We start from the raw sequence: 23,538 nt of genomic DNA, 5'->3' as shown, positions 1-23,538 counted from the left end.
CCTGCAGCTCCCTGCACACTAGCACAGGCACCCCGGGGTGCAGGACCACCCCAGGTGGCAGGGCAAGGATTGCACTGTGATAACCTCCAGTGCCCTTGGAAATCTGAGGGGGGCCAAGACGCCCTTCTGAGGGGATGAGACGGATGGCACATCCTCCCCACTCTGCCCAGCGGCAGTAAGGAGCCCATGAGCACGGCCAGGGCTTTGCCAGGCTGGGCTGGGGTGGGAGCCAGCAGTGGCCACGGCTCCTCTGAGCATGGCTGTGGCTAGTACTCCTTGGCCTCCTGCAGCTGGGAGAGGTACTCCTCCTCGGTGGGGTTGTCAGCACAGTGTTGTCCATTGTTAGGGGGCCGGACAGCGTGGTAGCGGCTCCAGTCGCCCTTGCAGAGGATCCAGGGCAGCATGTCCACCTTGTAGTGCAGCTCCGGGGAGAACTCGGTGCTGATGAGGTTGGGGACGCCGGCCCCCTTGCCACGGGTGATGAGGCGGGTGTGCTCGTCGTAGCAGCAGTGCTGGGCAGCCAGGGTGGTGCTGTCGAGGGAGAGCATGGAGCGCAGACAGAAGCGCGCTGTCGGCTTGTAGATGTCCAGGCGCTCCTTGGGGCCACTGGCGTCCCGCCATCGGAAGCTCTTGCCCTGCTGCTCATCCCGCAGGTTGACGGCGCTGTAGACGGCCTCCAGCGGGTAGGAGCAGGGGCAGCTGGGCAGGTCTGTCAGCACCTTGCTCAGGTACTTGGTGAGGAAGTCGCTCTTGCAGTTCAGCCACTTCTCACAGCTGTCCACCTCTGGGGGGGAGGGCACCAAAAGGGTGAGGGCACGTGCAGCCTGCACCCTGCTTTACCCAGCTGCTATTTGCCCGTGGCCTCACCAATGCACCACCAGAGGAGCCTGCCACCACCAGGCAGGAGCAGCCAGGCTCCTGGGATGAGCTGGAGCCAGGCTCCATCCCCAGGGCAACGACTGAGGGAAGAGGCTTTGGGCTGGGATGGAATTGCCCCTCACAGCGGCTCTGCCTGGGGCACCCATTGCTCCACGGGCCGGGCTGGCAGCATCCCCCCATGGGAGAGGGCATGTGGCAGCCTGGCCTCAGCCACTGCACCGTAAAGCAGGACTGTGTTGTACCATGACTGCTGAAGTCTGCAGTGACTTAGGTCTGGACACCAGATCTGGGAGCCCTTGGCAGAGCCCTCCCCACCAGCCAGCTACACCCCCTGAGGGGTCTGGCACCGAAGCCCCCAGTGCAAGGCAGAGGGAGAGGCTGACCTGAGTTGAACAGCTCTGTGGTGTTGTCACTTTTGAAAGGCGTCTCCTCTGTGGGAAAGACCATTTCTCCCTCTGCTCCTTGAGAGAAAAAAAAACATCAAAGAGCCAGGTTGAACACCAGGAGGAGTGGTGGGGATTTTCCTCCATAAGGGCACCAGACACCATCCATCTTCCAACCCCTCTCCCATCGCTGCTTTGACGACATGGCCTTGTTCCTGGAAGGAAGGGCCAGCAGCAAGACAGGCAGGACAGACCCGCCCAAGGCTGTGGGTTATGCCAAGCCCTGTGAATGGAGCCAGCTCTCAGTGTGCCTCAGGAGAGGATTTCAAGCTCCTAGTGTGAGAGGTGCAAGGAATCACACACCAAACTGGATGCCAGCTCTACCACCCTCGGGCACCACATAACTGCCTGGGGAGCCATGAAGCCCCATCAGAGCTTCTTCGTGGAAACAAACCCCTGCGGTCATTAGCCCAGAACACATTAAACATAACTAGTTCTTGAAGCATGAGCAATGCCCAGCCCGCAGTGGGGTCAGACAGTGCCCAAGCACTAGTATGGCCGAGGGCTCACCAGGGCAGCGCAGCAGATCACATGTCCTTGACTCTGTTGCTGTGCAGGCGTAGCCACAGGACCGGGTCCTCTTCTGGTTGCCACTGCCACAGGTGATGCTACAAGGGGACCACGGGCTCCACTCCTCCTCATCTTCATAGTCTGTGCATGACAGGTGAGAGGCAGAGAGTGGTGGGCCACAGCAAAGCCTCAGCAGAAGGGGAGCCAGCAGCCATCCGGGACCTCTTTCAGCTCTGCCCTATCCCTGGGATGCCCTTTACAGGGACACAGGGCCCACGCTGGCCAAGGCACACAGAGGTGCCTGGCTACATGATGCCAAGGGCCAACCCTGTCCTTGCTAGCAATCCCAGGGAAGCAGCCCCTGAGTAAAGGCTCTCATTCTCACAGCTTTGCTTATGGTCGTGCCAACCCAGACAGACATCGCTGCCCATCCTCAGTGAACCTGCTCGATGCACTGGCCACGATGCTGAAGCATCACATGTTAGCAAAGGTTGACTGGTTTTGGGCTTGTGGCTGGGAAGCTGCAGGAGGGAGCTGCTGTGGTGCCCTGGCCTGTGCACCCACTGACACCTGCCATCTAGCCCTCTGCAGCTCCTCTTCTGGGGGGTGCCCAGGTCTGTGGCAAGGCCTTCTGGCATTGGTGTCACCATAGGGACCTGAGTCAATGGCAGCAGCATTTGTCATTAAATATTTACACCGTATTTATCTTCTGCGCTTGCCTTTGCTAGAGTCCATGCTCCAGTCTGATTATATTCAAAGGCAAGTCCCGCTGGGATGCTGGCATGTCTGACTGCTGGCAGCCCCAGCTGAAGGCTGACCTTGCTCCTTGGCATGCTCGCTTGTTTTTTAAGTAGCAGCTGAGCACCAGTATGCTGTGATACCTGGTGCAGGGTTGCTCCCCTGCAGCGAGACAGAGCTGTGGGTCAGGCAGGGCAGGGGAGGGCAGTGCTGGTCTGCAGGGCAGCTGTGCGTGCCTAAGGGGACTCACCGTAATTATATTTTTCCTTAAAGATCCAGTTCTTCTGCTCAGGCCACCGCTGGTCCCAGTCACCTCCCACTCCACTAAGCATGGACTCCTCCTCCTCATACTCTGCTGTGTAATCTTCCTCCTCCTCCTCCTCTTCCTCCTCCTCCCTGTCCCCTGCATCCAGGTTGTCATCCTCTTCCTCCTCCTCCTCCTCTTCCTCCTCCTCCTCCTCCGCAGGGTCGGTGTATTCCCAGAAGAGGGGCCAGAAGAGGTCCTTGTGGGACAACCACTCAGAGGACATCAGGGACCAGTCATTGCTTGTCTCCTTCAACAAGTCCATCTCCATCTCAGCCTGAGGATCATCCACCACTTCGATAGTCACCTGGAGGCCAGGTATAAGGTAGGGCAGTGAGATGGGCCACAGCCCTGGCACAGACCTACCAGCCCATGCACTGGTTCCCAGCCCAAGAGGCCAGAGATGGGGCTACAGGACTACATGATAAGCGCAAGAGGTCCTGCCTCATCTGAGGGACTGAGCAGGGGCAGAGTGGGAGGTGCAGGGGGGCTAGTGGTCACCCACAGGGACCAACACCACCCTCAGAAACGGAGAGGTCACCCCCATAGAAGCATTTGCTCCAGCTTTATGGAGAGGGGCGGGGGGTGGGGCAGGGAAAAGGCCATAAGCAAATTCCTCTAGCAAGGAGCTTGTCCATGCCAGCTACTTACATCTGGTAGTCACCAAGATGACAGAAGGCAGTGGCCATGCTGACGCCAATCGAGAGATCTTTCCTCTTAAGGAACCAAATGAAGCTGGGGAGCACATGCAGCGCTCGCCTGCATCCCCCTGCAGCCCACCCAGACCTGGTCCTCACCTGGATATTGGGGTTCTGGGCACTCAGGTCCACGTTGGCCAGCCCTGGCAAGCTCTGCAGGTCGAGCACGAATGGGAGGCTCTCCTCCTGGCCAGTGCTGGCAAGCCGGGGAACCGCCGGGCTCCTGGCAGCCTGCTGAGCCAGCCCTCGGCGCCTGTGCCGCCGTGGGCCAGCCTGCCCGCTCCGCCTCAGCCCCCGCGCCTTGCCTGATGGCGGCAGCTCCTCGTCCCCCGCCGAACGGGGGTTGGATGAGGCAGAGACCTGGGAACAGAAGAGGCAGTGAGGACGTCTCCCAGGGTTGGCTGTGCAGGCAGCAAACCGCTGCCCAGCGAAGAGGGGTCTGGTCTCCTGCACTGAACAGTTCCTCCACCACACCTTATTGCAGCATCAGGGCAGCAATTAACATGTTAATTAATCAAGTTAATACCCAGTGGCCTGTGCTGTGCCAGGGCTCAGCCCCACTGCACCTGAACAACCTACAGATCTACTCAGGCTGGTGCTTCCAACCCCCACAACCCCCCTCTCTGCACCCCTCTGCCGTCCTGTTGCCCATCTCACCTGGCTTTCTGCTTGTCACTCTCTGGTTTTGGCCATTGCTTGGTCCCTGGAGATGGGTAACAGCAAGGGCTGCTTCTGGTCACAGAGTTACCAGAGCTCATGTTTAATAATTTTATATATTTATATTAAAAATTTATAACAAGGGCTTTATGACGAGGCGGAAAACCTCACCTAAATAAATTGTTCTGTGGTGTCGGTATTCAGGCAGATGACTTCAAGCAACACAGGTTTAACTGAGATTTCAGATGCTGCCCAAAGGCTACCACAAGGAGGGAAGGTAGATACAACCCAGCTACCTTTAGCTCCTTGGAAAGGGAAGATGCCCAGGTGAACAGGACAACAAAATTTACTTGCCAGTGCTGCCAATGGCTGTAACTGCTGCTGCCGCTGCGGTGGCACACGGTGCTTTGTGGCCAGCCCTGCCCAAGAGGCACAAGGGGAGCGGGCAGGGAGCCGGCTGGTGTGCAGGGAGGTGGCCAGTGAACCCTGCCAAACGTCCGGGCTCGCGCCGAGTTCCCACGTTCCTCGTCCCTGCGCTCAGCGCACGCTGGCATGAAAGAGCGCGAGTCAAAGGGCCAGCAGGCTCCAGTGCGCCCGAGAAATCGGAGATGGGAACAACTGGCAAAGCCCCCCCTGTGTCACGGGCTGTCCCCAGGAAGGTCGGCGGGGCCCCGCAGCTCGAGGCTGGGAGCGGAGGTGCCCGAACCCTCAGCATCTCTGCCAGCGGCTGCCCAGCTGAAACCTCCTTTTGTTCCCAAGCTCTCGCCCTTTGCGCCAGCCCAGCCAAGAGCCGCGGGATTAACGAAGAGAGCGGCATGCCCCCTCCCCACAGGGGGGATGCAGAGAGGCATTTCTACCTGCAATTAGAGCCAGATGGTTTGGGGAAGGACTCCCCTCCCTTTCATCCTGATCACTGGAGCACTTCAAAGGCAGCTGGAGCCTGGCCAGGCTCTCATGAGCACACACAGCCTGTCCCCAGTCCTGTGCCCACACATCAAAGCCCACGACCTCCCCCCCATCCCCGGGGGAGGGAAGAGAGCAGCAGGGACGCTGCTGGACCCTTGGCTGCTGCCCAAAGCAGGCTGGACATGGGGAAGGGCTGGTGACAGACTTCACCAGATGGGCACAGAGGAGAGACGGCCACAGGGAGGAGGGAGCCTGTGCTGCCCGGCAAGAGCATTTGGGGCTCACCCCTCTCCCTGGCTGGGAGGGCTCCTGTAGCACTGCTGGCAGCAAACGCGGGTGCAGACAGACCCCTCTGCCTCTGTCCAAAACCACAACGGTTTTCGGAAGGACCCATGGGAAGGACAGCCAGCTCTGCCCCAGCCTGTCTCCTGGTGCCTCAGCCCCTTGCCAGGTTTCCTTTTGCACCCAGGGTCTCCCTGGCAGGGTGCAAAGAGGAGCCCAGGCAGAGCAGAAACGGCAAGGGGGCCCAAGCAGGCAAACCTGGCCGTGTCCAGTGCTGGCTGCACGACACCGCCCGCTGGTGCTGGGTTTGCTGCCAGCTGCGCGTGCCCAACACAACCCCTGCCCAAGGGGCTGCCAACAGCCCTGCGAGGCTGGCGCGCCTGCCTAATTTGTAATAAGCTTATCAGGGCTGGGTAAGCTTGTTTCACAGACAACCCAAATTTAATACACACGGAAAGCGAGGTCTCCTCTAGCAACAAGATCCAAGCTCACCCAAGGACATCAGAACAAGCGAGCCAGGAACAGACTCCAAGTTTCCAAACTTACACTCAGTGCCTAATTCAGATTTTACGCCCAAACAAGCTCAAGAAATTCAGATTACTGTTCCCACAGGGAAAACGTAAAACTGCCCCAGAGGAAATGGCTACGAGCAGGGCAAAGAGAGCTCCCTTGGTTCCCAAATCCTCCAGAGGCACAAAGACCCCGGGGGTGTCTGCCCTGGATGGCCCAGAGTCCTTCAGCAACGGTCACTGCACCATACCACCCAACCTTTCCCTCTTGCTAACATCTGCATGGCTCTGAGGCTTCACTGGGTTAAAATTTGTCCCTACATCAGGAGATGTCACTCCTGAGCAAGGTCCTTCTCAGTGCCCTGCCCCAGCTGACAAAGCCATGGATTTTAGCTAGATCCTATGAGGCCCAGTGCTCCTTCTGGCTCAGAGCATCCATGGCACCACGATTCTGACAGGCAGATGTGTCTTCTCCATGTCACCAAGGGGCTCCTCCCAGCCAGGAAGGCAGCTGCCCTGGAGGGTTGCACTCCTGCTGTGTGACACTCACCCTCTCCTCTGCCCGGCCTAGGAAACAGCTGGATAAAGCTGTCAAGCCTGGAGCTAAGCCACTGCAGTGCATCAGCTAAGGGAAGAGAAGAGCTGGCCTGTCCAGAGTGAAAACTCTACTCCCCTGCTCTCCATGATGTGCGGAAGAAAGGCTGCAAACTGTCACAGAGCTGGTTGTCAGCAGCTCCCTTCTCCTTCTGCTGCCAGGGAAGGACGCTTGCCGCCACACTGCAGAAGCTGAGTGCAGTGCCGGGAAGCCATTGATATCTCGCAGCTGAGCTCCAGCCTTCTCCTGCAACCAGCCAGCACAAAGCAAAGTAAAAAGCCAAAGGGTATATTGTTGCAGCTGCTGCTTGGGATATCCTGCCTGGCTGGGAATAAGGGTTTCCTGGGCAGGAACCTAAGAAAAACTGGGGCAGCACTCAGGAAAAAGTGTGCCCTCTTTGTGAAGACCATGTTTAGACTGAAGGCTATAAGCAGGATCACACTTGCCTCCCTAGCAGCCCAGGAGTCCTTCCCATATAGTCCGGGTTCTCCCTTGTGTAGGACTGACCATCTAAACATCTTAGGGCACAAGCTCAGCAAAGATGTTAGGAAGGGGAAGGAACTTGTCAGCAATTCACCCATGTCGTGCCTACTTTGTACATAATACAGGTGACAGGGTATGGAGAAGGTGTGCAGAAAGGTCACACATAATTTCTCTAGAGACTAAGGCTGGTATTTTCCCGTTTCTAGTAGATACAACTCTATTAAAATTGCTTGGAAATCTGAAGATGGCAAAGAGAGCAGCCACAAAACCATTTCAAGGGATGGAAAGACTTCCAGTGAAAGACTTGTACAATTCAATTTGTTCGTCATGTTAAAAAGAGAAAGAAATGACTTGATTTCCCAGTTCTTTAAGGCAATAATCCATCAGGCACCAAAGACTTTAATCTAAAACAGAAACACATAATAGGAACCAATGTGTCCAAGTCAAAGCCAGTCAAATTCAACTGAGGAATAAGGATCATGCTTATAACGCCGTAGGTGATCAACCACAGGAACAAGCTAACAAGGGAAGTGGCAATATCTCTTGTGGAGACAGTCAAACCCATGACACTGGGCTCAACGCATATGTACCGCATCTGTGCTAGGGAAGAAATTCAAGGATCTAATGTTTTCTTCTGGTCTTAAAATCTGCAATTTTGCTATAAACTTCTCTAAGACTCTGAACTAAACCTAGATTAAGAAAGCAAACGACCAATGCTCACATGCTGCAGCTCTTACATCTAATCAAAAATGATTAGAGATGTGACATCTCAGATCCTACAGCAGTTTAAAACCTGAAAACATAAACAGATTAGTCCCTGTGCTATACTGCCCTTTGGCATCCAGGGACACCACTATGCTGCCACCACAACCACAGGTCCTTACCCCTCCAGCACTTTCCTCAGCATCTCCGTAGGCACTGCAAGTTGCCAGTGAACCCACCAGCAGCACTCTTTGTAACTACAGACACTGCTGAGCAGCGCTGCTCCTCATCACGGGGTTAAACCCAAGCCAAGTACACTTGAAATAACTCCCTGGGGAGCAAAGCACTGCTTGACCCTGTGCCTCATCGGTGGGGAGCAAGCCAGTCCTGGTATAGGACAAGCTCAGGGGATGCAGCTTCCACCCACACCTATCCCCAGCCAACTGGCGAGCACATAAACTTGCTCAGCTTGAACCAAAGAAACCTGTGCGCACAGGAGTGAGATCAGAGGCAACGTTCAGGCTGTGCTTTGGGCTTGTTAACACTGCAGTGAAGAAAATGACGTATTTGCGAAAGGCCGGTATCGCACTGAGCTGTAATTATAAGGAATGGGGGGTTTTGTTGCTTAATCACTATTGGTTGTGTTAGCTTTCCTTTGAACAGTTTTAACAGGCTGTACTGAAACAAGAACCCGCCAGAAGAACTATTGATCTTTTCCTGAATAGAGCTGAGTCTATACAAGTATCTTCCTATTCTTTTCCTCAAGCTCTCTCCAACTTTATTTTAAAAACTGTCCTGCAGTTTATTGCAAACTTGCCCTCTTATGAATCAGTCAAGTACAAAACAGAAATCAGAACATCTTTTTCCATTTTTTTTTTTTTAATCGTAAACATTTTCCTTCCATATTCACCTAAAGGAGCTACAAAGACCTGGAGAAAGCTTTCAAAAAAATTTATCTTTGGACTGAAATCAGGCAGGAACAGCTCCAGAGCAGGGTTTTATTATAAAGCTATGGAAGCAGAGGGATGGATGCTGGTTCTTTGCTTCAGAAGGAAGCCCAGCCTCTCTGGAGGCAGCTCTCGGGCTGCAGTTTGCAGAAAGGCTCAGGACAGTTTTCGCTGGTGGGAGTGGAAGAAACAGGAGGTTTTTCCAGTGCTAACAAGTAACACTGTTAAGTCTCTTCAAAATAAAGGAAGGTTGAACAGCAGGGTAATAAACAGGAACAAATGCAGTGTGCCACACTGCCTCCCTCCCATAGTGCTGGTCATGCTCTCTCCTTGATGACCCCACCACAGACACTGCTCAAAGAAAGGCCTTTTTTTAGCCCAGCTGGCTGAGACTGCCTTAGCCTCCTGAGGGCTGTAGTCTGATTCTCCCAGCTCACAACCCATCCACAAGCACATAACCCATCTATGGGGACAGTCTTCCAGACAGATGGAAAATCCACTGGACGCACATCAGGCAAGTGACCTCTGCTACCCATCAGCTCATCACCCACATAACGGATTTCCCAGAACTGTGCCAAAGCACAGCATGCTTCTGGAGGTGTCAAAAGCTGGGTGGGTACCTATGAGAAAATGGGGAAGGTTAAGATGCCACCCAGTCCCTGTTACTGTCTGTAAGACCTCTTGAGCCACAGTCCCAACAATCAGACACAACACTTTTAGACCTTTAGGTAGGTGGTTTAGCAGGAGCCACCACTCAGGGTTTTGACAGGTGAGTTCTGGAAGATCTGCCAGAGGTAATTTAAGGCAGTGGACACCTCCAGCTGCCTCCCTCTTCCTCTGCCCTGGGTTAGGGCAGAGGTACAAGTAAAGAGCAGGACCATGATCTCCCAACTGCTCTAGTCCACCTCAGGATCAATTCGCCCTTGAGTGCTGTTTCTGTTTTTCTTTTCTTTTCTTTTTTTTTTTTTTTTTAAAAATAAAGACACAAGCATCTCCCTTTAGATTTTGGGAGAACTCTGAAAGTGCTCATGGAACAGACAAGGCACTCAGTTATCACGCCTGAGTGGGCAGATCCTGTGCATGACAGATCAGCAGGAGCTGGCAGCAAACTGTGGGCTGTGCAGATAATGATTATGCCCTCATGATTATAATTTTCACGCAGTTATCAAAATACTTTAGATCATATGGAATCACTTTTCTAACTAGCTTCATCCCAACTGTCTTGAGCAGGGAGCTGCAGGAGGCAGCATCAAAGGCTTCCTCATGGCTCAGTTATTTTCATGTCTCAGAACTGTGACAACTGTAATCTCAAAACTCTTTCCAAGGTCGGTGACTTGGTTGCCCTCAAGGCAGAGACAGCCCTGGAGCAGAAGACACCACAGCACAGAGAAGCAGCAGGATGCAGCACCACAAGGAGCAAGGACACAGCATAGTTGACTTTGTACAAGACCGAAAACGGGGCAGTTGCCCAGGCTGCTGTCAGTGCTTCTCACTGCGCGTCCCCATCAGCACAGCCTGGCCCTTCTCACTGCAGCCAGCTCTCCTGCAGGCATGGCAATGAGTAACTTGCCTGTGGCATCCTCAGCCAACTCCCCAGGTCACTTGTGACACAGGAAGGACAAGTAGGAGCCCGTTAGCTTTTCACCTCTTGCCGTGCCTGGCTGTTACCCTCCTCAGTGTCACACACAGGTGCTTTCCTCCATAAGTATCTTCTCCTGCTTTAACACTGAGACCCCCATTTTTTACACAAAGAAAACGACTTGCACCAGGTCGCTCAGGTAACCTGCGGCAAAGCCAGGAATAGATGCAGGTCTCCCACATCATATTTGAAGAAAGCTCTCAGGAAGGTCTACCGCAGCTCAGCTTCTCCTCCCCACCCACGCCCCAGGAGGGACTGCCCTGCCTCCCACAGGTCTTGCAGTGGAGAAGCTGGGGCATCTGATTAGCACCACTGACATGTACCAGTACGGCAGCCGGGGCTGTCCTCACACTGGAGACTCTGCCCAAGTGCACAGGTCAAAGGGCCGACCCTTGACAGGTGGTGCCTGCTGCAAGGAGTCCAGTCGGTGGCAAGGCACACTTCCCTGAGGAGAAAGGTACCCCTGAGACCTCTGCTGCAGCCAGGCCAACTGGGAGCTGCTCAGATAGAGCACAGCAGTGGGTATGGGAGCAGGGCCCCCACAGGGACTGCAGAGAGAGGTCCCCTGGAGAGGCGAGCAGACATACATCCATACCCTCTGGTGCTCTCTGGCAAACACTCCTGCTCAGGCACATGTTTTCTGTTAACATAGTTGAGCTGTAATACACATAAGCTCTTAATGCATCAGACTGAGTTGCTGTTAACTTGTTCCAGCTCTAAACCCCATGTGCTTCAGTAACCATTAACTTGTTCCAGCTAATGATCCACATTTGTTAGCCTGCACACTGTAACCCTCCGACTGCTCCAGCTGCTGCTTCCTTCCCTGCCACAGCCCAAGCAAAGCTGCAAAATGAAAAAACCCCAAATATAGCAAGTGCAGAAACAGGAGGGACCAGAACAACACCAGCCTCCTCCTGCCCCCCTGCTAGAAGAGGTTGCAGCACTGGGGGGGACACAGGGCAGGCAGGAGCACAGGGGGCATCCACTCCCCTTGTCCCACGCAGGGTGCACAGGCTGTCTCAACAGGCAGGTAGCAGGGCACGGAATGCAGCCAACCAAACAGATGCAAATCCATCAGGGATCCCTTCAACAACAGACAAAATGGCACCTGAACTGGGTGGACCACCTCCACGCCCTGCACGGGAAAGGATCCAGGCAGGGACGCTGCATACCAGCTTCCCAAAGGGGCAAAGTCAGAAGCAGCCCCTGCCCCAGGTGCTTGGCTGCAGCGCCCCAGGTGCCTGGCTGCAGCTCCCCAGCCCAGGGGCGAGCTTGACTCCCCTCCCCAGCACAGTGGCAGGATTTAATGACTGCCACACGTCAGCATGGGGTGGAGAAACGGTCTCAGGGTAGGGAAACCTTCCTCTCTAGCTCCAGTCTGTGTCACTCATAACTCACTTGTTCATAAGCTTTTCCAGGACAGTCCCTGCTACTTCTAAGTGCCTCACCAAAAAATACTTTTTTTTTTTTTTTTTTTTTTTTTTTTTTCCCACCAGATGGGAGCCTGAGGCTTGCAGGGCTGCAGAGGCAAGTCCAAAGTCAGAGGAAAGCTAGGGGGGACCCCCACTTCCCCAGCATCTCAGCCCCCAGTTGACCCCTCCTCTTCCCTTTGGCAGGTCACTTCCCAGCAGGACCTCAGCTGTAACCCCAGGACCCGTCCCCAGGGTGGGCACAGATGTGCAACAGCCGAGCTGTAATCCCGGGTCTGGGGGAAGCCGAGCTGACCCTGAGATGCCCACAGCACCTCTGGGCAGCCTCACATCTCCTCCCCTGGAGGCACGAGGGGATCGCCCTGCAGATGTTCCCCAGGAGAGAAGAACTAGATGCTCCCCTAAGGAGGATCTTCGATTTTCAAGGAGCAGCCAGCTTAACCATGTAATACAACCACAGTGTCCCTGGAGGGGAAGGGGCGGGGATGAACAGCAGACATGAAGACATCTGTACAACACCTTGTCTCGACAGAGGTGCTGCATGGCATGGCACAGCTGGCCTCCCTTGAGATTTTGGCTGCTGCGGGAGCGGCTGCAGGTGAAGAGGAGGGCAGCAGCAGGGAGTGCTGAAGCGGTGGGGAAGAGAGGACATCCCAGGGAGGCGAAAAGGTGCCAGCCCTCCACTGGTGGGGCACCTCCTACAGCACCTCCCGGACATTCTGCAAGCTCCTCAGGGCTCAGCTGCCAGGAAAGAGCCCGAGCTGGCTTGCTCGCCCCCAGGCTCAGGCTGGGACAGAGGACAACTCACCTGAAAGGGACAGTACCCATGCCATGTGCCAGCCACCCACCGCACCCTACGTGATGGAAGCCTGCTTGGCTGGGGACACGTTCCCAGCCCTGCCTTGCACCCTAAGTCCTGTGCACTAGATAAGGCCCCAGCAGACCAGGCCAACCAACAGCTCCTAATCCAAGATCAACCCATGCCTCCCCACCTCTTCCCTGCATGCACGGGCACTTTCTGGCCATCTGCAGCTGGGTCCCCACCTCATGCTCATCCAGTGGCACCAGGGACCAGCAGAAGGCAGCAATTTACTGCATTTTGTTCCCTTTGAAGCTGTACCCTTCCCCTGGAAACTAAACCAACCTGTAGCCCAGGAAGTGCCCTTCACACCAAGAGCCACCCGGGACTCAGAGGCAGGTAGGTCACCGTCTTTCTGGTGTCTTCATCTCATATGTAATGACATGAACTATATCTCATAACAGCTTCTCAGACAAGGCCCAGGATTCCCTACACACAGAGAGTGTGCAAAAACTAAACTGCCTGAAAGCAACACCATGTGGGCTGACTTTTTCTTTTTTTTTTTAAAAAAAAGTCCTTCTGTCTGAAATGGAAATGTTTTCACACTGAAACATGGCTGCAATCTCTTCCCTGCTTCTTGGCTACAAGCTCTGGTATTTCGGTATTTTATATGAAAACCAAGCCTCTGGCTGACTGCATTTGCTATGGATGAGCCGGACAGCACGGGCTACCTTGCTGTCATGACTGTAGCTCAGACCTTCCTCAGGCTTCCCTATGGGAAGTGTCCAGGCATCTTCTTTTGGGAATTATTTATTGATACCATGGAAAACAGAAGATCCCTGGTTTGCACTCCCTACCCCTAAGACACTGACAAGAGGAAAGCAGGAATTAATCCCCAGCACACTCCCTCCATCACTTGCTGGCCTTGGAGGGACCATGGCTGGAGGCAGGATGAGCCCCCCAGTCTGTCTGTCTTCAAGGAGAAGGTCCACAAGAGCTGGACACTTTTGGGAATCCAGAGAGAGGGACGGGCAAAGCCCTGTGGAGCGATTTATGACTAATCTCTTCCCCTTACATGTGCCTTTTACAGGAACCCCTTTGATTGTAACAATGGGAACGCAGCAGACCTATTTGTGCAGTGAAAAGGGAAGAAGCCCCCTTGTTGGGCAGCTTCCCTACACCCGGCTCCCCTTTGTTTCTGCTCCTGCCTCAGCCCCAGGGCGGGAGGGTTTTCAACTGTGTTGACTAAGATAATTTGGCACTTCTCAAAAGGAAATTTGCTACAAAGGGCGAAGTACCTCCCTGCGCACAAAGAGCCCCTTTCAGAGCGGAAGGATGCTTCAGTGCACGTTTTGTACCCACAAATCCGACCTCCGCCAAGGACAAAGACGGGGACAAGAACGCTTAATTGCTGAAGAAATGAAAAGGTAAAAAGCACATCCGCAGGCAAAATGACTCTGCTACTGACACAGCCCACAGTGGCCGCGGGGATCTGGCTCTGCAGGATCTGGCTGTGCAGGCAGCCAGCACCAACCCGGCCTCCCACTCGCACCCAGCTGAGCCCTCCCGACAGGGCAGCAGCGCAGCCAGTTGTCCCCACGCAGGGCAGGCATGGGTGACAACGTGAGCTGGAGATCCACAGCAGGGCACGATGGCTCTGGGGAAAGCGACATCCTCTTCTTGGCCAGACAGCCCTGGGGAAGTCAAGAGGGACCAAGAGCTGGGGGAAGGCACACGGGAGGCTCCGGCAGATCTCTCTGCCTGCGCTAGCAGGAGCCAACCCCGGGCTCCTGCTGGCCCTTCGCTCCAGCAGTCTCCCCAGGCAGTCTGTCTAGGCTACGTTAGGGCTCCCAAATGGCAGGGCTAGACCAACTCACAGTCTCCTGACAAACTCCACTCAAGCCCAGCTGGTATTTCCCTTTAACCCTTTTTATCTGGTACAGCCAGGCCACGTCACCCTAGAGCTCCTTTACTCTGTGCTTGCTGGCATCTCCAGCCAGGCATCACATCACTGCTATGCAGTTAATTCTTAAGCACTTCTCTGCACTCAGCCTCCCTATGCACAGGACAGGTCAATTTAAATCAAGACTTCTACTGATGATTTTTAATCAGCAAACAAAACATCTTGGTGTAGACCTTCAGTTTTAAATATAGTTTCCCATCGCTACTCTTGCTGCCTGATGTAACCAGTAAATAATACGTACTCTTGTTACTCATTTCCTTACTTCTCAGGGGCCAGGAGCCAGTCATACCAGGTGCCCTACAAACCCACTGATTTGCAGCCAACTACAGCCCTTATGCTACCCTTGGTAAATACCCTCTGTTATCTCTTATCGCAGACACCAGATTTGCTTTGCTCACAGCCCCAGACCAGGGGAACTCCAACAGCAAGCTCCAGCCTGGATTCTCACCCTGCCCCTGTCCCAGCCCCTCAGTAACACCCCCATGTGCCTCGAGGAGCTCACTGCCATTGCTCATGGGCTCCCTCTCTCAGAGCAGTTCCCTCATATGAAGGAGCACCCACCAAGCCCACTGGAGCTGCGCTGGGTGGCTTGGACCCTCCATGAAACACTGCTGGCTCGCTCTGCTGCACCCTGTCACTGCTGGGATGCTCACTACCATCACTGTTACTGCTGGTATATTATTTCTATACACAGGTATTGAAGCGGTTATGTAGGTTCACACAGATCTACTCACTTTTAACGTTTACATTTCTAGTGTGTTAGAACATTAAGTATTTTCTGTTTACTAGAAGAGCACTAGAACCGATTGGTATCAGTCAGAAAGAATCCAAACATCTATTAACAATGCTCAAAGCTAATATTTTGAAATCCATCGAGTTTATCAAAACATATTTTCCATTTAAACCCCCTGACTTCATGAATAAACAAACAATTAAGCAATGTGATGAGCTGTCCCTTGTCTTCACAAGGGACACAAGCTTTCCCAAGTATTCTGTTACCCTAATTTGAAAAGCTGCTGGTGTGGGTCAGTGCTTGGACCTGCATGTCAGGGTGTGATGCATCCAACCTGCAAAAGCATTTCTAAAAACCCTGCTGTACACCTGCCTGCTGCTGCAGAGCCCACCTGCCTTCCCAAACATCGCCGAAAGGCCTCTGAATGAGCAGGTATCTTCTCTTGTTAGATTTAAGTCACAGTTTGGAAAGAAAGTAGTCTGCCAGTGAAACAGACTGAAGAAACAGAAAGTATTCTCTCTGCATCTGTTGCTCATGCTGGGCTCAGTAACTCAGGCAAAGCTTTTCTGCACAGTATCACAGCTGAGAAAATGTAAATGCACATGCTTGCTCCTTTGGTAATGGCTGAAAGTAACGGATCCTGACAGAGGTACAGGACTTCAGGACATACCAATAACACTATCGCCCAGAGATAAAGCACATGTTCCCTCCATCCTTCCTGCAATTAGAAGACTTTCTAACTCAAAAATTTACTGAAAACCTTAATGGTTTTAATTTTTTTATTTTAGTATAGAAGTGCAACTCAGGCTCAGCACATAGTATAAAAATTCCCATTCAATTCTAAACTGAGGAAAAATATTCCCTTTAAATAAAGATGTTAAATTAAAAGAAGTCCAAGATATGTAACTGTTTAATGGTTTTGATTGTCTATCAGCTCTGCTCCATCATTTCTGTTTTTCTCCTCCCGGCCCCTTTCATGCTACCCACATCTGTAGGGCATTACCCATAGTGTAACCAATACTCCAGCTGTGGCTGCCCTGCTGCCATAGAGACAGGACCTATCAGCGCTGCAACAGGAACCATCTGTGCGTATGACCCAAAATCACTCGATTTTTTTCTTTAACCACCATATTGCTGCGCTTGTATGCTCTGCTTTAGTTTAAACAGCCGGGCATGACTACTCCAAATTCTCTCCCGCATGCACCAGAAACAGAGGATTTCCTCCCAAAACACAGTTAGAAGACCTATGCCAATACCTACCGCTTTCTCCCTGCCATGTGGACTGTGCAGCCAGTACCGTGAGGGATGCAGGGTGTGCACGGCAGCAGCAGCAACACACCCCCAGAGGAATCCGTTAGTCCTCTTTGCTCCTCACCTCCACCCTCAAACCTTTGCCTATAAACTTCTTGTATGTTTGTGTTTCTGTGAGAAGCGAAGGTCCCGGGGACAGAGGCTGTGCTGTGTAAGTGCTGTATGTGATCTTTGGCTGGCCGCACAACGCTCCCCATTCACAGCCATTCACAAACTGGGACTGACAGCAGCTCGCCCCGCTTCCCGACGTATTTTAGATGTCAGATAAAAAGGAGCCCGAGATTGTACTGCAGGGTTCCATGGTGGGGACTTGCACAGCTTCCTAACATGTAGTTTGTCCCTGTCCTATGTCCCCTGTCACAGGGCTGCAATACTTCCCTGGATTTCAAGCATAAACCCTACTCCCTATGCAGCCAGAGTCTGAGCACAGTCTGCCTGGCGTTTGTCTGGCAAGTGAACAGGCATCTACATCTGTGCTTGAAGTTTCACAAGCAAAGTACAGCACCAACGTGGTATTACCAGCATGAAACAGCCCCAGCAGTCCTGTTTGCATCTGCTTGGTCCACACTCCAATCAAAACCATTACCAGGCTCAACTGGTGGTATTTGGCTGGACACAGAATCTTGCCTGTTGGCCAGATTTTCCATGCGGCAGATTCCTTCTTCACAGTTGTTCCCTGGATTTCATGCTGGAATGGAGTTTAGTGCATCCAACAGGAGCTGCCAGCATGACTCCTCCATAGATCAGCGCCGTGTTTTGGCAATAACTAGCAGTAAGGTATATTCCCATCACTTGGCACCTCCTCTGCCAGTCTGACACTGAAGATCAAACCTGCTGCTTCCCAGACTGCTGTGTATGACCAGCAAGGGCTGAGCTGTTCTTACCCCTCCTATTGCCACTTTCCCCACTTATTCCTTTCACCCACTTTCAGCTGTAGCACTCTTCAGGAGGATACTTTTTAAACACAGCTCTGCTGCCTGAACCATCTTTTCTCCAGAGAACAGCTTCAAGATGGAAACAGCTTGTTTTAACTGTTCAGTCCTCTGTCTTATTCAAACCTTTCTCCCTGCCCTTCTGGTAGTTTGTTTCTTCCCCATCCCCTTCTTGTCATCTCCATCAGGTCCTACCAGTTAATTCCCAGTCTGACCAGTCACTGCTTGCTGCCATTTCCCCTTCTGTGATCTGCACTCCGAAGCCAGTGCTGGCCAGGGTCTGGCTCTCGGAGGAGCAAGAGGTGCAGGACCTGCCCCCACAGCCTGTGGGGGCTCCCGAAGGCCTGCCCGGGCGATGCTGGACGGGGTGCGGGCTGCTGGGATGAGAACAGAACATGACCACTCTGGAATCTGCCCCAGGGTCGTCCTAGCGGGAAGGAGAGATGGTGGCTGAAATCTGTCCTGTCTTATTTTTGTAGTAGTGGAGTTCTGGAGTTCCTGGCAAGCCACCGACCTTGCTAATTTTACTGCAGGTCGGGTTGTAGCCGGACTCCTCTGTCCCACGAGCGATGTTGTGCCCCGGAGGCAACGGATCTTCCCCCAATCTCAAAGCACCTGAACCAGCCCCTTTCCTCCAGCCTCTGTGCAATGCAAAGACCTGAGGCTGCCCGAAAACCCCGGAGGCCAGGAAGGGCTCTGCCCCTCAGCGAGAGAAGAAACAGCCGCGGAGAGGGGAGGCACGAAACTCCGCTTCTCCCCGCTGCTGCTTTTCCACCCGGGGCTGCGGGCGGCCTGGCTGCGGCGACACGTGTTGGATGCTGCTCCCTTCAGAGGTGCACAACCGCCTCCGAGGGAGCCCCGACGACCGCCTAGGCGGCCGGCTGCCCTCCCCAGCCTTCCCGGGCACGGGAGAGGCTGCGAGGCGGAGGAGGGCTCGCCCCAGCACCCTCAAGGCTCTCCATCCTTCCCCACAGGCTGCCTTACCTCCGCCAGCTTGGAGCTCCTCTCCTTCGGGCTGTTGCTGCGCTGTTTCCTCACGGGAAGCCCTCTCACCACAGCCAGGAAAGTTGTCAGAAAGACGAAGGCGAGGATGAGCACGACTTTCCCTCTAATCAGAGGCATCTCTCCCTCCCTCTCGCCCCACCTCGCACGCCCAGGGCAGGCGGCCCGGCCGCCCGCAATGCTGAAAAACCCGTCTTTCCTCCAGAAAGCGATAGCAGCGGGGAAAATTAAAAAGAAAGGAAGAAAAAAAGAACACTATATAAAATACAGCAGCCGGGAGGTGCAGCCCCCCGCGGGTGCGGGCAGGGTCCGCCGGCCCGGGCCGCTCCCGGCCGCTCCGCTCCCTCTGATCTCTCTTGCAGTTTGCCGAGCACGTTTCGGTGTCGCTGCTCCCCGGGCTCGCCTGCCGGTGCCACTGATGCTGAAGGGTAACTCTGAAAAGCTTCACAAGTGTGTGCGGCGAGGTGGGGGGGGGGGGAGCGGGCTTCACCTCCCCACCCCCTTTCCTAATCCCTTCGGCAATCTGATGTCTTTTCCTCCTCTTCTCCTCCCCCCGCCGAGTCACTCCCCGGTGCTGCCGCGGCTCTTCAGGCAACGCCGGGCACCGGAGGGCGGGCGGGCGCTCCCCGGCAGAGGCTCCTGCTCGCACGAAGCGCGGTCAAGCCCCTCCCGGGCGAGCGGCGCGGCAGCCGGCCCCGGGCACGGCCCCGCTCGGGGGCTGCCGGCGCTGCCAGACCTCCCCCCCGCTCCCTCCGGGCGCTGCCCCCGCCGGGCCGCCGCCGGCCGCTCCTCCCCTCCCCTCCCGGCAGCTGCATGGCCCGGCCGGCCGCGACCCCCTCTGCCCGGCGGTGCCCCGCGGGGCGCTCCCCCTCCGGCGGGGCCGGCCCGGCCCGGCCCGGGGCTCTTTGTTCCGCCCCCGGGCGGCGGCTCGCCTCGGCGGCGCCAGCCTTGCACAAGCCCCGCGGCACCGGGCGCTTCCCTCCGGAGAAGCCCCGCCGCAGCGCCGGGGCAGCGCCCTCCCGGCCAGGCGAGGCGAGGCGGGGCGGCCGCGGGCTCCGGCGGCTCCGGCCCGGCCCGGCCGCATGAGGCGGGGAGGACGGAGTCGCCCTGGACGGAGCCGAGCCGTGGCCGGCTCAGCCGCATCGGGGCTTCAGAGCCTCCTGCCTCGCCCCCGGGGAGAAAAGCTTTCGTGCGCGGAGCCGGGTTCCGCTTGCAAAGGCCGCCCCCTCCCCTTTCCCGAGCGGGGCCGCGGCTGCGGCGCCGGGGCTGGGGCCGCTCCGCTGGAGAGCGGGGCTGGGGCCGCCCCCCACTCGCACCAGCCCGCGGCCGGCAGAAACGGGGCTCTGTGCTCCCCCTCGGCTGTTCCCGAGCTGCGGGAGGAAGTTTCCACCCCTCAAAAAAAGTCTTTACTCTTTGATCTGCTCTCTCCTGCGCCAGCAGCATCTTTTCTAGCCCCCGAAGCCCGCTGGAAACACGGCGTGGCTGATTACTTGGGGTCTAGAGAGCACCTTTCCCAGGCTCTCCCCAGGCATTCACCACCCCGTGAAGGAACTTACTAGGAAATTGTTACAAAGGAACTGTTAGGGAAAGACGCGGGAAGGTGGTTTTGCAGCCCACTGAGGAAAAGTGCCAGCGCTGGCACAGACCCCAGAAGGGGACACCTAGCAGGGAAAAACACAGCCCAGCATTTCAACAGCAGCCTTAGCACAACCCTGCAAATCACCTGGGCCCGTTTGTGCACCCACAGCTGAAAACACGACTGCACCTCCTTTTCAAATACCAACATCTGGTTTATGCAAACTTAGGGCTGAGATGAATGGAAGGAAATGTTTAAAACAAGGCACAGACTGCAAGACAGATATGAGGTCAAGAATCCCACACGAGATGGATCAAGAAGCCCTTTCAAACATCTCCTTATCAGCCTGACACTGACAGCACCCACGGGTAGCAGCAGCCCGAGTGCTGCGCAGAGCCAGCTTTACGGGGCTAGCACAGAGCTAACAGTGGGCACGGCAGGCACAGCAGTAACCTCTGCAGACCTGTGTCTCCGCAAGGGAAGGTTCCCTGGACTGTGCCTCAGGGCTGTTGCTGTACAAGGGACCCAAGGCTGATCAGAAACAGCTCAGCATCCATCTCACAGGCACGGTTTCCTGGCTCTGGAGTCCAAGGCTAGAGGGGGACACTGATACATTTGAGCTCTTGAACAGGCTATGGTTTTATCAAGCCATGCCAGTACAAAATTCACATGTTTTTGTTTTTTGGGGGCAATGGGGAGAGGTGACAGAGGGATTGAGAAGAAAGGGGAAGAGGGTTTGGTCTCACTAACATGGGAAAAGCCTCGTTAGCATGAAGAAAAAAAAAATCACAATATAGCATTTTTTTAAAGTCTTTATTATGCAGAACATAGAATATATTTGAATGGATTTTTTTCCCAAGCAGTTTTTTCTCCAGTGTTTTTTTTTTTTTTTTTTTTAAAACATGCATTGTTACCTTTTTAAAGCCAATGTACCATCCATTTTTCTTTTCCCTGCCCACAGAACATCCAACTTCAGGTTAATCGCGAATGTAAAAAAAATTAGACATCTGGCATAAAATATTTTGGGGGGGAGCCCATTTAAAAATTTTATCTAAAATGTCTTATCTACAAAAAATCCAATATATATGTACATTATAGCAACACAGAGGCATAAGAATACAGTGCAATTTAAGACGAAGTGCTGTGACTTGGTAATTCTGCCCAGGGACTGTGGAAATGTGGGCCACCATTGGCTTTGGGGCTGCTAGCCTAAAGCCTCAGGCTCCAACGTTCCTCTGATCTCTCTCAAACTAGTCCGAAGTTAATAATATTGGAAAGCTGGAGGATGCATTTAGCTTACTATACCGTTAGGGGGTAGCAGAAATACTGTCTGAACAGGATGAGATTTGGCAAAAAAACCTAACGCTTTAAAGCAGTCAGATGGTTCGGTGCGTGTTTCACTTCGCCATGGGTATTTTTGGAACAGCACCAACCCCTGGCATATTCAAGCAAGACCTGTTCACCTACTGTTGAGGAAATTAATTTGCTAGCTGCCACTGCTTCTGAAGTCCCTGACCCCCACAGCAATTCTCCCGCTTTCGGCAGCCTAGGAACAAGTTACCAACGCTTCCTACATAGGAACATCAGTGTAGGGAACTGCACTATTTTTGGCCTTCACATACAGACACCTCTTCTGCTCCTTGAACAGCTGCTAGCCAGGGTGAAATGCAAATTGAGTTGAACCCCTCTCTCCCTCCCAAGAAAACAGCAGAACATACTGCTTAACTAAGCACACAGTATTCCTCCATGGGTTAAAATCCACTGCATTCTTCAAGGTCAGTTTTAATTTCAATTCTTCATACCAAGAGTCACAGTTTAAGGCCTTCACCACACACCACAGTCGTCATCTCCTTCACCCAGCCCCTTTTGGGGAATGTAAACACAACAGCTCCAAAGTCTGCACCAAACGCTTCTCTTTTAAGTGAAAGATAAAGCACAATACTTCAAACACTTCACGGCTGTGCTCTGGCTTTATGTCCAAATCCTTGAACAGGTATACAACTGCAAGGCTGGAATGTTTACAGGAATACAAGCCATCACAATGGCATCTGAGTAGTTTTTTTTGTTCGGGTTTTGGTGGTTGTTCGTGTTTTTTTTTTTTTCCCCCCTCTTTTTTTTTTTTTCTCCCCACTCCTTTCTTTTAAAACCATGTTCAAGTTATTGAGGTTGAATGACTGGTGCTTTTCCCAAACAGTGGTCCAATGCTACTTGCATGGCAGGTCCAGCACCAAAGCCAGCGAGGCACCTGCTGAGAGGTCACACCAGGCACTCCCAGGCAGCTCAGTGCTTCACTAGGGTTAAAGCAGAACAGACTGCAGGTACCTCAGATCTCTGTGCAGAAGGTGCCACCCACATAGATCCCAGCAAGCTCTACACTTTCACAGGCTGAGTATAAACTGTACAAATAATATATATAAACTGTACATATAAACTGTAAAAATGTTGACTGCACATTGTATATTGGGGTAAGTCTCCACAAGTTTCCTTCTCTGTGATGCAGCAAGGCAGCTCATGCATAGCACTCCAGATCCAATGCTGCAAGGTGTTCTCTTAGATGAAATGCAGCACCTGTGCTCATGGCTTTCCTCCAACCTTTCCTATGATCTGCCTGAATGGATAATATGGCTTCTGGATGAGCAAACCGCTGTAAGCCAAATACTTTCCAGAGGTAAAGAAATTAAAATTTGCACAGAAGGAGAGGAAGTATTTACTTGGTGTGGAAAAGTTTTAGAGGAGTGTCCCTTTGAGCACTGAAAGTCGCATTCCTGTCTTAGGGATGCTTGTTCAAGTACACAAGATCCCCATACAGCTGAGAATAAGCGATGACTGACTGCCCCCTTTTCTCCATCTCTGCTGTATCAGCCCTTCATCCACACAGCACAGGGCTGGGTCACTGATTTCACAGGTACACTTCCCTTTCCTGCTCTGGGTGAAGGTGCAGCTCTGACAGTGGGTACCACTTCTACACTCTTAGGGGAAACAGCAAGAGTAGGATGGATGATGTAATACCTTCACTGAATGACTTCATCACAGTAAGATGTTCGGTCAATTCACTCCCGAGACTTTGCCTAAAGCAGAGCGTGCTACAGCAGTAATCCAAGAACCAGAATAGCTCTTTAAGGATTATGCTACTTAGAAGGGAAAAAAAACATAGACACTAAACAGAGTTAAATACACCATATACACAGAGACTATACAAAAGTTTGTGTATGGGGGGGGAGGAAGGGAAGAAATAAAAAAGAGCCCTGAATATTTGGACACAGAAAACCTTGGTGGTTTCCCTGCCAAAGAACTAAAGAAAAAATATCAATCAGGCTCCTTAAGACAAAGGTCTACTTGGGAAGGCCAGTTTCTAACAAGAAGCAGATCTCTCACTCTTCGCTGATGCTTGGTAATAGGAGCTTCTCAGTTGCCTTAAGAATAAAAGAATATGGCCATCAGCCTTGAAAACTATAATGGTTCTAAACTCTTCACTCTGCTCAGCAGAGGCAAAAATCTTG

General features: G+C 53.4%; 1 protein-coding gene across 1 annotated transcript; it reads right to left on the bottom strand.

Moving 5' to 3' along the window:
* Positions 1-266: 266 nt before the first annotated feature.
* ISM2 (isthmin 2) lies at positions 267-18,582 on the bottom strand. The gene is made up of 6 exons (XM_086463305.1): positions 18,445-18,582; positions 3,672-3,932; positions 2,821-3,181; positions 1,833-1,973; positions 1,263-1,340; positions 267-784 (listed from the first exon to the last, which is right to left on the bottom strand). The coding sequence occupies exons 1-6, from the start codon at positions 18,580-18,582 to the stop codon at positions 267-269; spliced, it is 1,497 nt and encodes a 498-aa protein (XP_086319431.1).
* Positions 18,583-23,538: the final 4,956 nt, after the last annotated feature.

The sequence above is a fragment of the Leptosomus discolor genome, chromosome 3 (genome assembly GCF_034619465.1).
Source record: "Leptosomus discolor isolate bLepDis1 chromosome 3, bLepDis1.hap2, whole genome shotgun sequence".
Taxonomy (NCBI): Eukaryota; Metazoa; Chordata; class Aves; order Leptosomiformes; family Leptosomidae; genus Leptosomus; species Leptosomus discolor.
This window is presented reverse-complemented; position numbering and strand designations above follow the sequence as displayed.